Source organism: Danio rerio, chromosome 2 (genome assembly GCF_052040795.2).
Source record: "Danio rerio strain M-AB ecotype USA chromosome 2, GRCz13ab, whole genome shotgun sequence".
NCBI lineage: Eukaryota > Metazoa > Chordata > Actinopteri > Cypriniformes > Danionidae > Danio > Danio rerio.
The window spans coordinates 18,588,320-18,605,666 of NC_141022.1; the positions used below are offsets into that span (position 1 = coordinate 18,588,320).

Sequence of the window (17,347 nt, forward strand, 5' to 3'; positions counted from 1 at the left end):
ATTCCCCTAAAAAAACACTATATTATTTTGTAATAGAGCTTATAACTGTGTATGAGTACTAGAACTCGCCCTGAAGGAGTGTAGTACCTTGTGAGGTGCCAGAGTGGACAAAAGTCAAGCGAACACTGAGAGACAGTGAACGCGCGAGAGAGACCGAATGTACGCTTTTCTAAGCTTTTCACTTATCATAGCACACATGCTGCTGATGATGTGACAATAAAAGTGATTTGATTTGATGTGTGTGCGAGAGAAACTGAATGCGTGCGAGAGAGGCTGAGTATTGGCGCACGCAAGAGACAATTAAATTTACTATTATTAATTACTATCACAAATACAACTATGTTTACTTACACGTTTGGTTAATACAATTGTAACGTTTGTGAAGTTATAATTGACACTTTATTTAAGATAATTTGATCAGTTTTACTGACTTAAATGCTCTTTATTACTCGGGTGTGTCCTAAAATACTGAAAGTGATCATGTTAATTAAAAAAATAGGATAAAATTGATTAATATCTTGAAAATGCATTTATACTTAAACAGTGCATTAAACTTTGAGCAAATATCTTGGGCACCATTAAATATAGGCCACTATTATATTTTGATATGTAATAATTTATTAGGCCTTTAATATAACAAACCAATATATTATTGTTTCTTTATATGGGATTCATCAAAGGCTATGCAATACTATAAAGGGACTTTGGTTTTATTCAGAGATTTTAAAAATGAAAAGTTTTTAATCATTCAATTACTAAACAATTGCATCAGAAAAGGAAATTCTGTGAACTCACTGATGTGATGACAGCTCCAGTCATTTTTATTGCAGCACTTTTGCAGTAGGCTACTGCAGTGCAACAAACTAATGAAACAATATTAGATGTCCCGTAAATATGTTGGAAAATTTAAGCTTAAACAATAAAAAGCTCTCTTTCTCAATTCAAATTTGTATCACCAAAACATTTGTAATTGGATCATTTCTACTATTCGGTGCCATTTGTTTCCCCAAGACATTATATGCTAAAGAATTTTTAAAAATCCAATTTAAAAATCCTTCAAGCTTGTCTGATCATCCCATTCCACAACAGAACACCATGATAAGTGCTCAAAAATAAATAAATTTAAAATAATTACTCTCTATTCAGTGTAATAAACTGATTTCCCATGCCATTAATTAATTGATAATAGTAACTTCAATAGTCTCTCGGTCTCTCTCGATTGCACTCTGCCTCTCTCGCATCCACTCTGTCTATCTTGCGCACCAATACTCTGTCTCTCTCGTGTGCACTTGGCCTCTTTCGTGTCTACTCAGTCTATCTCGCACACTAATACTCGGTCTCTCTCTAGCGCAAATTTTCGTAGGTACTCAGTCTCTCTGCAATCGCTTGAAATTTGTCCACTCTGGCGCCTCATAGTACCTCACTTTGTCCAGCAAGCAGGAGAGCAGTTTTTTCACCACAGTGAAAATGTTGTTTTTGAAAGTTTGAAAAATATGTCTGAAGTAAACTTGTGTTAGCATAACGTTGCCATAAAACAGAGGCACGCTTATTTAAAGGAACAGGAAAAAGTAGTAGAAAGGGTGTCATGGTGGCACAGTATGTAGCATGATCGCCTCACAGCAAGAAGGTTGATGGCTCAAGCCTCGGCTGGGTCAGTTGGCATTTCTGTGTGGAGTTTGCATGTTTTCTCTATGTTGACGCGGGTTTCCTTTGGGTGTCCGGTTTCCCCCAAAGTCTAAAGACATGCGGTACAGGTGAATTGGGTAAGCTAAATTGTCCGTAGTGTATGTGTGTGAATAAGTGAGTGTATGGATGTTTTTCCAAGTGATGAGTAGCAGCTGGAAGGACATCCGCTGTGTAAAAACATATGCTGGATAGGTTGGTGGTTCATTTTGCTGTGGTGACCCCTGATTGATAAAGGGACTAAGCCTAAAAGAAAGTGAACAAATGAATGAAAAAGTAGCAGATGCTGGAATGAATTGGGCCTATTTGATCTTTATGACCATTTAAGGTAAAAATATTTATAATATTTTTGTGATGTGTTAAAATGAAAAATACACATTTTAGCAAAAGTCAGGCTTTTATAGACTGGGAGGTTATTTTAACAATGCAATTGATTAAAAAAAAATTATAACAATGTACTTTATTTACTTCAAATTTATTTTAAGTTTAGGGGGTTTCTTGTAAGGGAGGTTCTATGTAACTGCTTGTTACATTTTTTTTTTTTTTTTTTTTGTGCTTATCCAGGTCCTTAGTAAAATAGGCAAATGCCATCTAGTTTCTCTGTTTTTTAAGCAATGCTAGCCGATTTCATTTCATTTCATTTCAAGTCGTTATCATATTGACAAGTCTAAAATGGCTTGTTCCAAAGAGCCCCTCGCAACCATAAGGGACTAAGGCCAAACAAGAAGAAGAAGAATGTATGCTCTGTGTAATATATATAGTATATGTGGAACTGATCACATTTTTTATGCACAAATGTCACATTAGCATTGCACACAGCAGCACTCTCCACATAAACAACCACGGCAAACGGCTCAAAAACTGATTGCGCATGTGTGCTGGCTTTAACCAGGCAGATCCGTAAGATCTTGATCTCATGCTCGCAGAGGAGGATTTTCAATTCGTTGCTCTTGTTGTACCCCATGTGGGAAGAACAGGTGCTTGAGGAGCCAAGAATTATGTGCGTTTGGTACTTTTGTGATAAATAAGATGTGTGTTGGTTTAATCAATGCGCACTGAGCTCATCTACCAGCTGTCCTCTTCTGCCTGTTTTCCAGACTTGTCATTCATAGCCCAGGTGAACAGAATGCACAATTAGCCTTGAGTCGCTAATGCTGTAATGAGGCCTGTGATGTGCTGTAAGAACTCAAGAGTCTTTTGGGGGATACACTTAAGTGGTGATGCAATATCATTGTTGGCCCTTTTGAAAGAGAAGGGTGCTTAATTCCATTTATTATGTTGTTTTTTTAATGCGCTTAGAACATCCTGTGTAATTTTTCAAATGGAAAGTTCATCCACTCAAAAAAATTATTTATTAACCTTTCACTTGTTCAAAACCTATTTGAGTCTCTTTTGTCTGTTACAGGTCCCGTGAAATTAAAATAAAACATTTCAGATGTTATTTTTAGTCTGTTAGTTTTGAGCACATTTATAAGCTAGTGTGCTCCAAAACAGTGACAAAATTCACATTTAAAAAATATAAAACTGATATAAAACATCCAAAGCTTACAATTTGTCACATCCGCCTAAATCGATCAACAATCAAAAAAAAAAAATTCACCTTGCCTCATACTTCAGTTTCTCATCAGATCTTCTGACCAATCAAATGCTCTCTAGTACCAGGTCACTTGTCATTTGCTTTTAATTTGACGCACAACCACTCTCACTGGCAGAGCTGTGATAAAAACACAACTCTATTGGCTGTTTTTTTAAAGGAGAGGGGCTACTATATGTCCCACCCTCTCTTCATTTTTCAGTTGAGATTATTTCAGACACTGAATAAAAAATGCACATTTCACAGGACCTTTAAACACATAAAAAGCTATTTAGAAAAATGCTGCTAAAGTAGCTGGCACCCATTGACTTCCATAGTATTTTTATTCCAACTGTGGAAGTCAATGGGTGCCAGTTAGCAGCATTTTTCTTTGTAGATATTGAATTGAAATGGAACGGTTAATATCACTGATCTAAAAACAATCAGAATTGATTGCTTCACCAACTGCCAAAAGGTTTGAGATTACAGTCTAAAACACACGCTCAGCAACTGACTATGCAGTTAAAAACAACAGAAAAAAGGGGAAACTAGCACTAAGCTGGCTTTTTTAGCAGTGTTAAAAACGCTTTGATGAACATGCACCATAGAACCACATAAGGGAATACATAATTAGGGATGTCCCGATCAGGTTTTTTTAGCCTCGAGTCCGAGTCATTTGATTTTGAGTATCTGCTGATACGGCAACCCGATCCAATACTTCTATAATACATTAAAAAAATATTAATAATAATTCTTCACTTTTGGACTTTACTGCAACAGTAAATATAATATATATATATATATATATATATATATATATATATATATATATATATATATATATATATATATATATATATAAAACAAATAGCTCCTCAAATTAAAATACCCGGCAGGCAATCCCAAGTTTACATATCTCACAGTTCGGTTCATTTACAATTATCATGTCGTTGATTCAGTTCAATTCAATATCTCAGTGCATTACGGTGCATTGACAATACTTTCCATCCACACTTTTATATGTATTTGTATTACAATATTGTCCTTAAATACAAGCAGTCAGATGTATGAACTGTATCTTTAATTTTAGCTGCTCAAAGAAAACTTTTTAATGCATCTAACAAAACTCAATGACATACTCAGAACAACAAGCTGCTTTCAAGCTGCTTTCATGTTCTACTTTGCCGGCATTTAACCAATAGCGTTTCTGCAACAAAGTGATGTCATGCCGCATGCGTTGCTGTTTCTGCGTGAAGTCAAGAAAGAGTTCTAACTCTGTGCCACCGCATAACTATAGATGTCTTAAACAATACTGAGAATATATATAATATACATTTATATTTGAGTCCTGATCGGGAGGTAACGTCCTATTCTGATCGAGTCTGAAACTGCGTCATCGGGCCTGATTTCAGATGACATGATCGGATCTGGACATCCCTAATATATATAATATATATATATTTGAAACCAACTTCACCTACTGTTCACTTTGTCCAGCACATGCTTGTAAATTAACAGATTATGGTAACACTTTACTTAAAGGTGTGTTCATAAGACTCTCATGACACCTTTATAATCCTGTCATTATATATATGCTTATTACAACTGACATTAAGTGTTATTATTATTTGTGTCATTTTAAATGCAAAGATGACATTGTTTGAAATGTCTTTGTAATAACAACATATTACAAGAACAAAAAACAAAAAATAACTTATGCTAATAAATAAATTTCTCATAGAGATGATTGTCATGAGGGCATTATGATTATGTCAGGAAAAAATATTGAATCACTTTTTCAGTTGAAGAAAATACATTTGTCATTAAACTGTCTCAATAAATGTCAATACTCAAATAATTTTATGACAAATAATTTTACAACAGTGTTGTTACTATTTAATGACATTTTAAGGTTCAATTTGTACCACTGTAATTGTGTTAAAAATCATGTTTATGACAGATTTATGACAATGTTCAGATTTAAGTTACGATGCCTCGATAATGTCAAGTTGTCATGACAAAGACAGGTTGATGCATTTGTTAACGCCAAGTCACGTCATAACAAAGACATCTTAAAGTCATCTTTGCATTTAAAATGACATAATTGAGTTAATGCCCCTTGTTATCACAAGCATGAATACAATCTCATTCATATTCATGACACTCCATCTCAGGATTATAAATGTTTATCTCATGAACAGCCCCTTCAAGTAAAGTTTTACCCAGATTATTAATGAAATAATGCATCATTTACATATTTAAATATATTAAATGTAACATTTTAGAAAATGTGTTTAAGTGTGTATGTTATAGACTTTATAAAAGCATACTAAAGTGCACTTCTTTTTCACAAGGGAGGCCAAGCATTGTAAAAGCCTGGAAACTATAACACAGGGGAATTCATGAAGTGTAAAGCAGCTCAGCGTCTGTGGTTTTGCAGTTGTTTCATGCTGAGATATTCAGTGCTGTTCTTCTTTGTCCTGTAGACTGACTGAAGAACAGTGTGTAGGTGCACCGCTTCGAAATGTCAGGCCTGTCATAATAGTTGATGGTTGAAAATAACAACATAAAAAAAGAATCTGATGGATATAAAAGTCAAATCATTTATTAAAATGTGTGCAAACAAACTGCAACGCTGATTAATGAATAACAAATAACATAAAACACTCTGATGTACTCTGGCAGTTAACAGAGAGAGCAACACAGTTTGAAGACAAACACACACTGTGCTTGTACTAACATTTGCAGTTATTGGAAATTAATATTTTCATTTCAACTCATTCTTTACTGTTAGAAAAGCTGAAAGTTGAAGTATAAAATATAGGGTTATTTCATTATTTGATGACTTTACTGCTGTTCTAAATGTAATGTTTTGCCATGGATGACATAATGGGTTCTCAAACTATGTTGTACTCTGAGTGGATTTTATTGCTATTTCTTTGTAATTAATTAGGGCATTGTGAAAGTTAACAGTGACAATTGTTTGTACACTGCATATATAGAGAGAGAGTTGGAGTCAGAATTATTAGCCCCCCATTGATTTATTTTTCTTTTTAAAATATATCTTGAATGATGTTTTTAACAGAGCAAGGAAATTTTCACAGTGTGTCTGATAATATTTTAATTATCTAGAGAAAGTCTTATTTGTTTTATGTAGACTAAAATAAAAGCAGTTTTAAATTTTTTAAACACCATTTTAAGGACAAAGTTATTAGCCCCCTTAAGATATATATATATATATATATATATATATATATATATATATATATATATATATATATATATATATATATATATATATATTTGATAGTCTACAGAACAAACCATCATTATACAATGACTTGCGTAATTCCCCTAACCTGCCTAGTTAACCTAATTAACCCAGTTAAGCCTTTAAATTTCACTTTAAGCAGTATAGAAGTGTCTTGAAAAATATCAAGTATAATATTATTTACTGTCATCATGGAAAAGGTAAAATAAATCAGTTTTTATAAATGAGTTATTAAAACTTTTATGTTTAGAAATGTGTTGAAAAAAAACTTCTCTCTGTTAAACAGAAATTTGGGAAAAATTAATAATTCTGATTTCAACTGTGTATATATACAGTGTATCCGGAAAGTATTCATAGCGCTCCACTATTTCCACATTTTTTTATGTTACATCCTTATTCCAAAATAGATTAAATTCATTTATTTCCTCAAAACTATAAAAAAGAAATTGAACACAATTTGAAATTGTTGCAAATGTATTAAAAATTAAAAAAAAAACTGAAAAATCACATATGCATCAGTATTCACAGCCTTTGCTCAAAACTTTGTTGATGCACCTTTTGCAGCAATTACAGCCTCAAGTCTTTTTGAATATGATGCCACAAGCTTGGCAAATTTTTTGTCCATTCCTTTTTGTAGTATCTCTCAAGCTCGAGCAGGTTGGATGGGAAGCGACAGCCATTTTCAGATTTCTCAAGAGATGTTTAATAGGATTTGGGACTGGGCTCTGGCTGGGCCACTCAAGGACATTCACAGAGTTTTTATGAAGCCACTCCATTGATATTTTGGCGGTGTGCTTTGAGTCTTTGTCCTGCTGGAAGATGAATCGTCACCCCTGTCTGAGGTCTAGAGCACTCTGAAGCAGGTTTTCATTCAGGATGTATCTGTACATTGCTGTATTCATCATTCCCTCTTTCCTGACTAGTCTTCCAGTTACTGCTGCTGAAAAACATCCCCACAGCATGATGCTGCCACCACCATGCTTTACTGTAGGGATGGTATTAGCCTGGTGATGAGCGGTGCCTGATTTTCTCCAAACGTAATGCCTGCCATTCACTTTAATGAGTTCAATTTTAGTCTCATCAGACCAGAGAGTTTAGTTTCTTATGGTTAGAGAGTCCTTCAGTTGCCTTTTGGCAAATTCTAGGTGGGGAGTGGTTTCCGTCTGGACACTCTACCATGCAGGCTTGTTTGGTGGATCGCTGCACAGATGGTGGTCCTTCTGTAAGGTTCTCCTGTCTTCACAGAAGAACGCTGGAGCAAAGACACAGTGACCAACGCGTTATTGATGACCGTCCCTGACTAATGCCCTTCTCCCTCGATAACTCAGCTTAGATTGGCCGGCCAGCTCTAGGAAAAGTCCTGGTGGTTTCAAACATCTTCCACTGACGGATAATGGAGACCAACGTGCTCATTGAAGGCCACTGTGCTTATTGGAGAATTTGTTTCTGTAACCTTCCCCAGCCTTGTACCTACATTCCTTTTTCTCCATGCTTGGTTTGTGCTTTGACATCCACTGTCAACCCTGGGACCTTATATAGAAAGGTGTATGCCTTTTCTAATCATGACCAATTAATTCAATTTACCACAGGTGAAATCCAATTAAACTGCTGAAACATCTCAAGAATGATCAGTAGAAACAGGATGTACCTGAGCTCAATTTTAAAGCTTCATGACAAATATGTACATACTTATACTAATACTTATGTACATGTGATTTTTCAGTGTTATGTACATGTGATTTTGACTTGATTATCTTTCGACTATATTTTTAAGATCAATGAAAAGTAATTTATGTTAGTTAGTTAGTTAGTTAGTTAGTTAGTTAGTTAGTTAGTTAGTTAGTTTATATCATTTTTAAATGTTTCAATCATGTAGAGGGCTTTACATTAACTTTTTTGATCACCAGCCATTATGGCTAGTGGATTTCCAACATTATTAGCCACTTGCCAGTTTCACTAGCCACAATTTTGTTGTTTGGAAAAATATATTTTATATAAATAAATGTGACTTTGACATGCTAAAATGACTTGATCAAGATGTTGTGTTGTCCACATGCCTCATTTATTTCACTGTTTGTGTGTGTTGTGTGTGAGCTTGCTCACTGTGCATGAGCAAATGGGTTGTGTCGCATTGCAATTAATTGGTTTTTATTTCACATGACTTTTTAGGGCTCAGAATAAAAGTTTTACCAAATTCATCTCTAACCACACCAAAAAGTGAAAATTATTTCTTAGCCACATATTTAAATGTGTCAAAACAAATATACAGCTGTATACATGCACTTTTCATTCAACAAAACTTTTTCTTTTTAATTAACATTTAAAAAGATATATTGTCATGCATCTAAATATGCACAGTAATATGTCCTGGCTAAAGGTCCCAGATCAGCAGTTACTACACACAAATGGGGAGTTAATCTCATATTAAAGAAATGTTATTGTAAAGGATGACAATTAAACTATATTAACAAAAATAACTGTATGCAAAAGAAAGCAGGTAAAAACATACCACGAGTGATAATGAAATGATGTTCACATGCCTGAGAATAATTAAAACAAAAGCAGTGACTGCTGCTGTTGCTTATATATATATATATATATATATATATATATATATATATATATATATATATATATATATATATATATTAGAGGTGTGAACCTATACTGGTCTCACGGTTCGGTTTGGTTACGATTATCATGCCATCGATTCGGTTCAATTCGATATCTCGGTGCATCACGTTGCATTGACGATGCTTTCCATATATAGTGTTATATTTTAGGGGGGAGGCTATAACATGCTGTCTGTGTAAACACACAGACACACAGCAACACACTGTCTCTCATTCAAACACATTCACAAACATAGACAGCATCAAACAAACAAACACACACATGCACACACACACACAAACAAACACACTTAAGCCCTTGCAACAGGGAGAGATCGCGCTGAACGGAGCAAAAAACGAAAAAATAAGAACTTTTCCGACGGTCCCTTACAGAGAGCTCCTCTCAGCGCAAGCTTTGCCGGCTAAAGTAAACGCAGACTGCGAGGGCTTAAACGGAGCAGTGCTCGTAATGTCGAGCGAAAAAAAGAAAGACAGCTGTGAAACATAACCAGCTTTGTCTTTCTGTAGGAAACACACTTTAGATATTTTTAGGGTAAGCGTTTTTTGAGTTATTGCCGTCTATAACTGAATGTGTGTCAGGAAAATCGTAAACAAAACCAACTGAAGCGCGCTCATTTCTGGCGCCCCACTGGATATACAGCGCCCTAAACATTTGCCTATGGTACCAATGCCACGGGCCAGCCCTGAGTTGGCTGAGTGTTGTAAATAACGGCGCTTACCTCCCTCGCGACAGAGCGCATAGGAGATAAATGACGTCACGACAAAATAGCCGGTTATGGTTATTACTGAATCAATACCGAATTGTCCGCGTCTGCATCGCGGTGCACCGAAGAAACAATTAATTTTGACACCCCTAATATATATATATATATATATATATATATATATATATATATATATATATATATATATATATATATATCAATCTTGAGCCCTTAAAAGCAGCAGGACTGTGGGTACACGAGCATCGTTTTTTGTGTAGTCTTTTTCAAAGAGAACCGATCGCAAGTGAACGGAAAAAAGCGCAAGTAAACAGGAGTGTGCAAGCTTTTTAACAGTCGCGCATCACATAAATCTGTGCGCGCGAGTAATCATCCTCTCAAATGGTATTCACCTGCTTTGTCTCGCGCGAACACAGTTATTGTTTTCAGTCGTGGTGCTTCTCGATTCTAAGATCACATTTGCACGCATATTGGGCCATCCTTATTGTCGAACCCTGCTTTAAGAAAACTACAACGTAAAAACTATTTCCAACCTGCCAAAGTGGCTAGTGGGAGAGGCTGTCTATCCCGCCAGAGCTGAAATCTACCCGCATTTGGCGGGTGTTAATATAAAGCCCTGATCATGTGTATTTATGATTAGTGGCAAATACTAATTTCTTCTAAATTCTTCCAAATTAAATTTTGTATGTATGTTAAATTAAACAAATAAATCTTAAACACCACTAGTCCAACTGATCAAAACAGGAGGAAATAATCCTCAATGTTGTGTCCTGCCAATGCAAGTGTGCTCTTTGAAACAAACAAGTGTTTTGGCTTCAGTTTTGTCAATGCCAGTGTTGATGCCGTGGCACACAGAACTGCTCATTATAATCAGACTGTGCCCAGAATCATATGAGCTGATATGATTATTGTTGTCTACACAATATCTGATGTTCATCTGCAAGCATGAAGCTGTAAAGCAAAGTTACCACAAAATTTGACTTTAACTACCAGAAAAGCCTCTTTAATTGTATCTTAATCAAGCTTTATTTCTTTTCTGCAGGTATCCCAAGCAATTCTGGTAACTCTGGTGAGTTATTCTGTGATGAACTTTTATCTCATATATTTAATATTCATAAGATTCTTTAATATGTAAAATACTAATATTATCAAATATTTAAACATGCTGATTAGAAATCTGCTGATGAAATGGACAGAATGGCTTAATGGCATTTGAACATAATAGACTATTAAATAATAATGAATAAAATTTAATAAATATAGCTTTTTCTTTTCATCAAGGTCGGCCAAATGCCTCTTCACTTGGAGCTGCAAACCGAAATCAAGGTAAGACTTTCACAAATGCCTGTAAAACAACCAACCACAGATTTTCTTTCCAGCTTTTGTGTCCAAACCATTAACTAACAAAAATGCCTTTGTTTGTTTCTGCTTTGATCTCCTCCATAATTATTTCAATCTCAGCAGAAACTATTTGGTATGACTCATTGTCTGCAGTTTGTTTGCTATTCGGTTGTTGACGACAATGTTTATAATCAGAAAACTAAAAGTTGGCATATCCAGAGGCCCAGCATGGTCATGAACTGTGATCGGATTGCTGCTAACATTTTTAGTGAGTGATAAAATATACAACAGATGGTCCAAGAAAGCTTCAGGATGAACTAAAAGCCACTCAAGTCATATTTTGATTTCATGGAGTCTTAAGAAAAGAGGATTTAAAAACTGAAGGCTTCTCATTTTCAGCATCCCTGCTGGTTGTGAGTGACAGAGACTGATCTCTTTTCTGTCATAACCAGAAGAACAAAAGATTGTGAGAATCTGCCATGTTGTTCTACACACACATTTTCTAGACCCCGTTTCCACTCTAAGATGCTTTTTAAAGGATTTACCTATGTTTTGCACCTGGTATTAACCTGCATTTTGGCCATCAGTTTTCAGATTTTGTCAAGACTCGTCCCCTTACTTTATCAAGATCTACGTTATTATTCCATGAGCACTCAGTGTGATGCTCAAACACTAGTAAATGAATAAGCCCATGTTGCGTGACTTGAAAAACACACTAAGGAAAAAAGATGTGAATGAAATCTGTGTGTCTTAGTCTAAATAAAGACTGATTAACACTGCGTCAAGTACATGCGTATGGTCCTCCACCGTGGCTGACGCCAACGTTGATGCGCACCTCTCAAAAAATTTACACATCGCATAGTTATGTAGTCGGCTTGGTAGCTATGATGAGCTGTAAGCTCTTTGCTTGTACATTAAGGTAGCGTTTGGAAAAACACCTGTGAAGAAACTCGACACAGAAGACCATAAAAACCTACTGCCATCTAGCATTTTGGGAGCGTTATTGCAGAGCAACACAAACAGCACACAGAAGTATAAATGCATGACTACGCACAAGACAGGTGCTGTGGATCACGCCGATCGCTCGACGCAGAAGTATAAACAACCCTGGCTCATTTTGAAAACAAACCTCTATATTCATTTCTGGAGACCGCAAAATACATCCCAGGGGGTTCTTTTTTTTTTTTAGTTTTGCTTTCGGTAATCCACCAGAAGCCACTGTGTTTTTAGATCTCAAATTTCTCTACTTCTGGCCACATAATTTGCGGTCTCCAGAAACGTATATAGTAGGGCTGACGATTGATTAAAAAAATAATGTAATTAATTACACTTTTTTGTAATTAATCATGATTAATCACAAAACTTAACTAATGTAATAATTAACAACAAAATAATTAAAAACAAAAGTTGCATGTATGGGGTAAACACATCAAACTTAATGAAACATTTGTGGGTTCATGGAAGCAGCTTAAAGGTGAGGAATGGGCTGCCTCACAGCTTGTGACTTCATCTGGCACTTTGACTGAGTACATTTATATGGACACCAATACTAAACTTTTATGATTAAAATAATGCTGATTAAGAGTCTACCAATTAAGCAGCAATTTTGATTTCCTTAAAGGATCACCCTAGTCCCGAGATGCGGAGGCCTTTTTTTTTTTTTTTTTTGGAGAGTGAACTGCTGAACTGCAGTTAAGTCTAAAGATTAAAAAATAAACACTCGACATTGCATGGAAACTGGAGGAAATGCAGGATAGCCTGATGATGCAACATTAATTGTTTTATACTGAAACTTTCCTTCTAAAAGCGCGTCCTTGGTCTTATCTATATTTCTTTGCTCGTTAAACACACGCAGGGCCAGATCAAGCTGAACTGGCGCTCTAGGCAAATGGCAATCACGCCGCCCTCAACCCAAAAGTGATAAAGAAAGTGACCAGTTCGCGGATGAATGTGAGGACCGCGAGGGAGGGGGTGGGTGTAGCGGATGAAAGTGAGGACCGGGGGGTTCGCTCACTGTTCTGCTGCCCAAGGCGGCCGCCTAGGTCGACTCTATGGACTTGCCGGCCCTGAAAACACGTCGGCCACAACAGGAAATAAAAAAATAAACTGCAACAGCATTATTTGCGTTCTTTTTTTACGTAATAAATATTTCAAATTAATCACGTGCGTTGACGCGCTACTTTTTACAGCCCTATATAGCTCTAGTTTTTCAGAATAATGAATGTTGAGTATAAACCAGCCTTTAATTGTTAAGATATACTTTCTCAAAATCCCCTAATATCCACAGGTCAGTATCTCCGCTCTTAAGAGATTTCCCTATGTGCAAGGCTATGAACAATTTATGTAAGATGAATGAAATTGATATTAAGATTTATTAAAGCTGCGATTATCATGTACATCTTGTTAGTCACATCTTGTTAGACTAATAAACAATCAACTATGGAATCGTCTAACAGAAGGATTTACTTCAAACACTATGAGGTGATTTGGGACATGTTATTGTACGTGGTACTTTTATATGTTTTCAGCTCAGCAGCATGGTAGAAGGAGTACTGAAAAATCATACTCAAGTAAAAGTACTTGCCAAAAAATGTAGTGCAAGAACAGTATCTAAAGTATCTGTTGTAAATATTACTCAAAGCATGAGTAAAAAGCCTTTTTAAAAGTACTTACTGTAAGAGTGAGTATTACTCTGGGAAAGAACGCCTTTACATGTAATTTGTGCCTGTATGTGTGTAAACCTAACATTTTGCGGTGCATTTGGTTATTGTTTAAGGCTATTTCAGTCATCATAAAGTCTCGGGATCATTGCGTGTAAAGTATCTTCTTGGACACAGTAATCACAGTAAGATAATGTTTTATTTCAGGACTGCACCAATTAAAACATCTGCAATCTTTTGTGCAGCTTCTTGGTGAACTACTAGTCTGTCAAGTAAACATTTCTCCATCTGAAAGCAGGTGCTGGAGATTTACTTCAGATTACAGAGCTGTCTTTACTGCCAAGAAAAGCATGAAAATCCCTGATTAATAGTGCATTCTTATGAGCGAAAACACATTCTACTTGCTACTTACAGTAGTAGTAATTTTTTTAGTTGTGAAATGCTGAAAAATAACATATCTAAAATGTTAAACCCTGTAATTATTATCTCATGTGGTCTAGCAATCAAGAAAAATCTATATAAAGCACATATCAACAGACTGAGGTACTGGCAAACAAACAAACCCAGTGAAAGTCCCCTTGAAATAACGTCTGTTGTTAGATTTCAAGCTTCATGTAGATATATTTCTCCTGTCTGTGTATATTCAAGTTATGAACAAGTATTCGCTGAGAGGGTTTACCAGAGGGTTCACCTCAGCGAAACAGATGTAAAGAACACATGTCTGGTCTGAGTCCCTCCTCCACAGAATTGTCAGTTTATATCGATCAAAGATTGGCTCCTTTACTTGAACGCGGGGCTTCACCTCAAGAGTGGGCATATTAGTCTGTACACTTTTCCCCATTCAAAACTATACAAGTGACAATAGCTATGTTTCCAACCACCGATTTTTATGCGCATTTTGGATATGCTCATAAAAAACCCATTTGCACAACTGAGTAGGATACATTTTTTATCCGTTAAGAAAAGATGCGCATAAACTACAATGGAAACACTTTTACCGAACAAATTTCAATATGCGCATTAAAAAAGTCATGTGATTTTGTAATAAAAGATCATATGATGGTAAAAATGTGGGTCCCACTTTATATCAAGTGTCCTTAACTACTATGTACTTGCATCAAAAAATAAATACATCGTACATCGTACTGTGTTCATAATGTATTTGAGAACACTTATGGTGCTCTTGAGTTGGGATAGGGGTATGGTTATGGACCGGTTTGGTGGTATGGGTAGGTTTAAGGGTGTGTTAAGGTGTAAGGTATGGTCAAAAGTGTATTTACAAATGTAATTACAGAAGTTAATTACAGATGTAATTACATACAGGTATTTAATCAAGCATACGTACACAGTAAATACATGTATTTACACAATTAATACATTGTAACCAATTATTAAATTCTGTGTAAGTATATATTAGTTAAGGACACTTAATAGAAAGTGGGACCAAAATGTGTGTGAATGCACAATCTAAAATGTTGTTTTGGTCATTCTAAAACTTCTTGACCATAGTGCTATTATATTATTAATTACCTCTAGAAATGTCAAGAGTGTCTGTGCTTCGTATCTCACACCTTCAAACACCACCACGCTTTCATTGCATGTTGGCAAACTGTCTTCTGAGGTGCAAGCAAGCGACAACCTCACGCTCTCCCTCAAGAACTCACTAAAACTGCAATTCATTGACTCGCCTTTGGATGGCTGGCTCCAGGAAATCCAGATGTTTTCTGACTGCAATGGTAAATTGGCCAATTTTACAGCTGATAAAAACATGCTTACAGCCTGAAACAAATGATGGTTTTGGCGCATAGAGCTAATATTACTCTTCATGACAACTGTTTCGTTTTTATAAAGTTTATTAAGTCTGCATAATTAAGGGCTTGGCCACTTGAGTGCTGTCTCGTCACCTTAGCTAATTCTGGCTGATTAGCCACTGAACACGACAAATGCATCGTATTTTTGTGTTGTTTTATGTTGCCTTTTGGAATTATTTCCTACAACTGTCAAATAATATTGCATGTTGTGTGCACTTAATTGTGCTCACAAACCATTCAAGTTGCCTCATTTCCCAGGTGAGTGAAATGATATAGCAGTAGGCTATAAAACAGTCATTTGCATCGTTGCCATACAGTTTTCCACCTGTTGAAAAATGTCTTAAGAACAATGCTTAGCGACTCAATGTATTACAACAGTGTTTTAAAAAGACTAAACACTTTATTGATATAGTATACAAACAAGCACCAAACACAAACGAGTCGCAGGTAATAAAATATTAAGCATTTCTTACAAAGAAAAACCCATCTAATCAAAATGCTAGCAGGTGTTTGTAGCTCTGCTCAAGCTTCGCCTCATTGCCCTTATTTGGTCACCCCCAGTGGGTGCAATGCAGCGTGAACAAAATGGCAACGGTTGGCTACTTGTTGCTTCATTTGCTGTATTCAGAAACATATGGGTGACGTCACGGATACTACGTCCATAACTTTGTCTATGAGTGCAAGTCATTTTTTAAATAAAGAAAAAAAAAATCACGCAACATCTCTCCTCAGTCAATTCCATTTCTACTTTTGATATTTGGCAGTAAAGGAAGTAGTTCTCTTTGACTACTTGAATGGAAACGCCGCTTTATTCATATATCTTTTATGCAATATTCCAGTTGTGCGCATAAGTTTATTTCGCATTTTTGGATGGAAACAGTTATTGCCAGAGCTGTGATATTAATAAAGGTGGGAGGAACTATATACTGTATACCACCCTGTCTACATGTCGCAGTTGAAATAATTTATGCTTAAAAAAATGCCCACCAGAAATGTGTTTTTTATGCACATCAATGAATCTATCCCTATTATTGTTCCTGTATTTATATTTCCTACATAAGTGGCATTTAATTTAGATAAACATTTCTTTTGTTGTAATTAGTTAGTTAGTTGTAGTTAGTTAGTTAGTTAGTTAGTTAGTTAGTTAGTTAGTTAGTTAGTTAGTTATTAATGCAGTTAGTTTGTTTTCTTTCTCTTTAATTATTTTATGTATGAATTTATTCTTAAAAATAACTTTACAGTGTAAAATAAAAGTGCAATCAAAACCTTTAATCATAATCACACTGCATTTGAATAAAGTGAAGAAATTAAGATCAGTTGTACAAACGTTTTCTTCGGTCTACTTAGACTTACTTGCTGTTTGGAAATCCAGTCATACAGTTGTGATCAGATTGAAGAAAATACTTCTTAATTTGAGATGTAAACAGGGCAGTAAATCGAAATCTTCTCTTTGTAAGCAGCAAGCAGACCGCTGTAGGTGTTTCACGATGACCTCTTCAATATCAGGGTCTTCTGATAACCTTTCAGATTAATTACTCTCAAGTATCAGAGTCTTCTGTCTGGCCTCCTGATAGAAACAAAAAGAGAAAGAAGTGAAGGAAAAAAATGAGAAGGCCATAAGTTTAATGTATGAGTAATGATTTCAGATAACTT

The 17,347-nt window shown here is 35.6% G+C and overlaps 1 protein-coding gene and 1 long non-coding RNA gene across 4 annotated transcripts in view; one reads left to right on the forward strand and one right to left on the reverse strand.

Annotated features, from left to right (window-relative positions):
- ntng1b (netrin g1b) overlaps nucleotides 1-17,347 on the forward strand; it is a 164,785-nt gene that overhangs the window by 133,877 nt on the left and 13,561 nt on the right. For all 3 annotated transcript variants that reach the window (XM_087240585.1, XM_087240584.1, XM_087240586.1), the window contains 2 exons: nucleotides 10,925-10,951; nucleotides 11,164-11,208. In XM_087240585.1, the coding sequence (XP_087096711.1) occupies nucleotides 10,925-10,951; nucleotides 11,164-11,208 (72 nt within the window). The remainder of the gene's footprint in view (nucleotides 1-10,924; nucleotides 10,952-11,163; nucleotides 11,209-17,347) is intronic.
- The window catches only part of LOC147846315 (uncharacterized), a 76,728-nt gene that overhangs the window by 19,186 nt on the left and 40,195 nt on the right, over nucleotides 1-17,347 (reverse strand). Inside the window, exon 2 of the long non-coding RNA XR_015478349.1 lies at nucleotides 17,048-17,261. This is a non-coding gene — a long non-coding RNA (uncharacterized LOC147846315). The remainder of the gene's footprint in view (nucleotides 1-17,047; nucleotides 17,262-17,347) is intronic.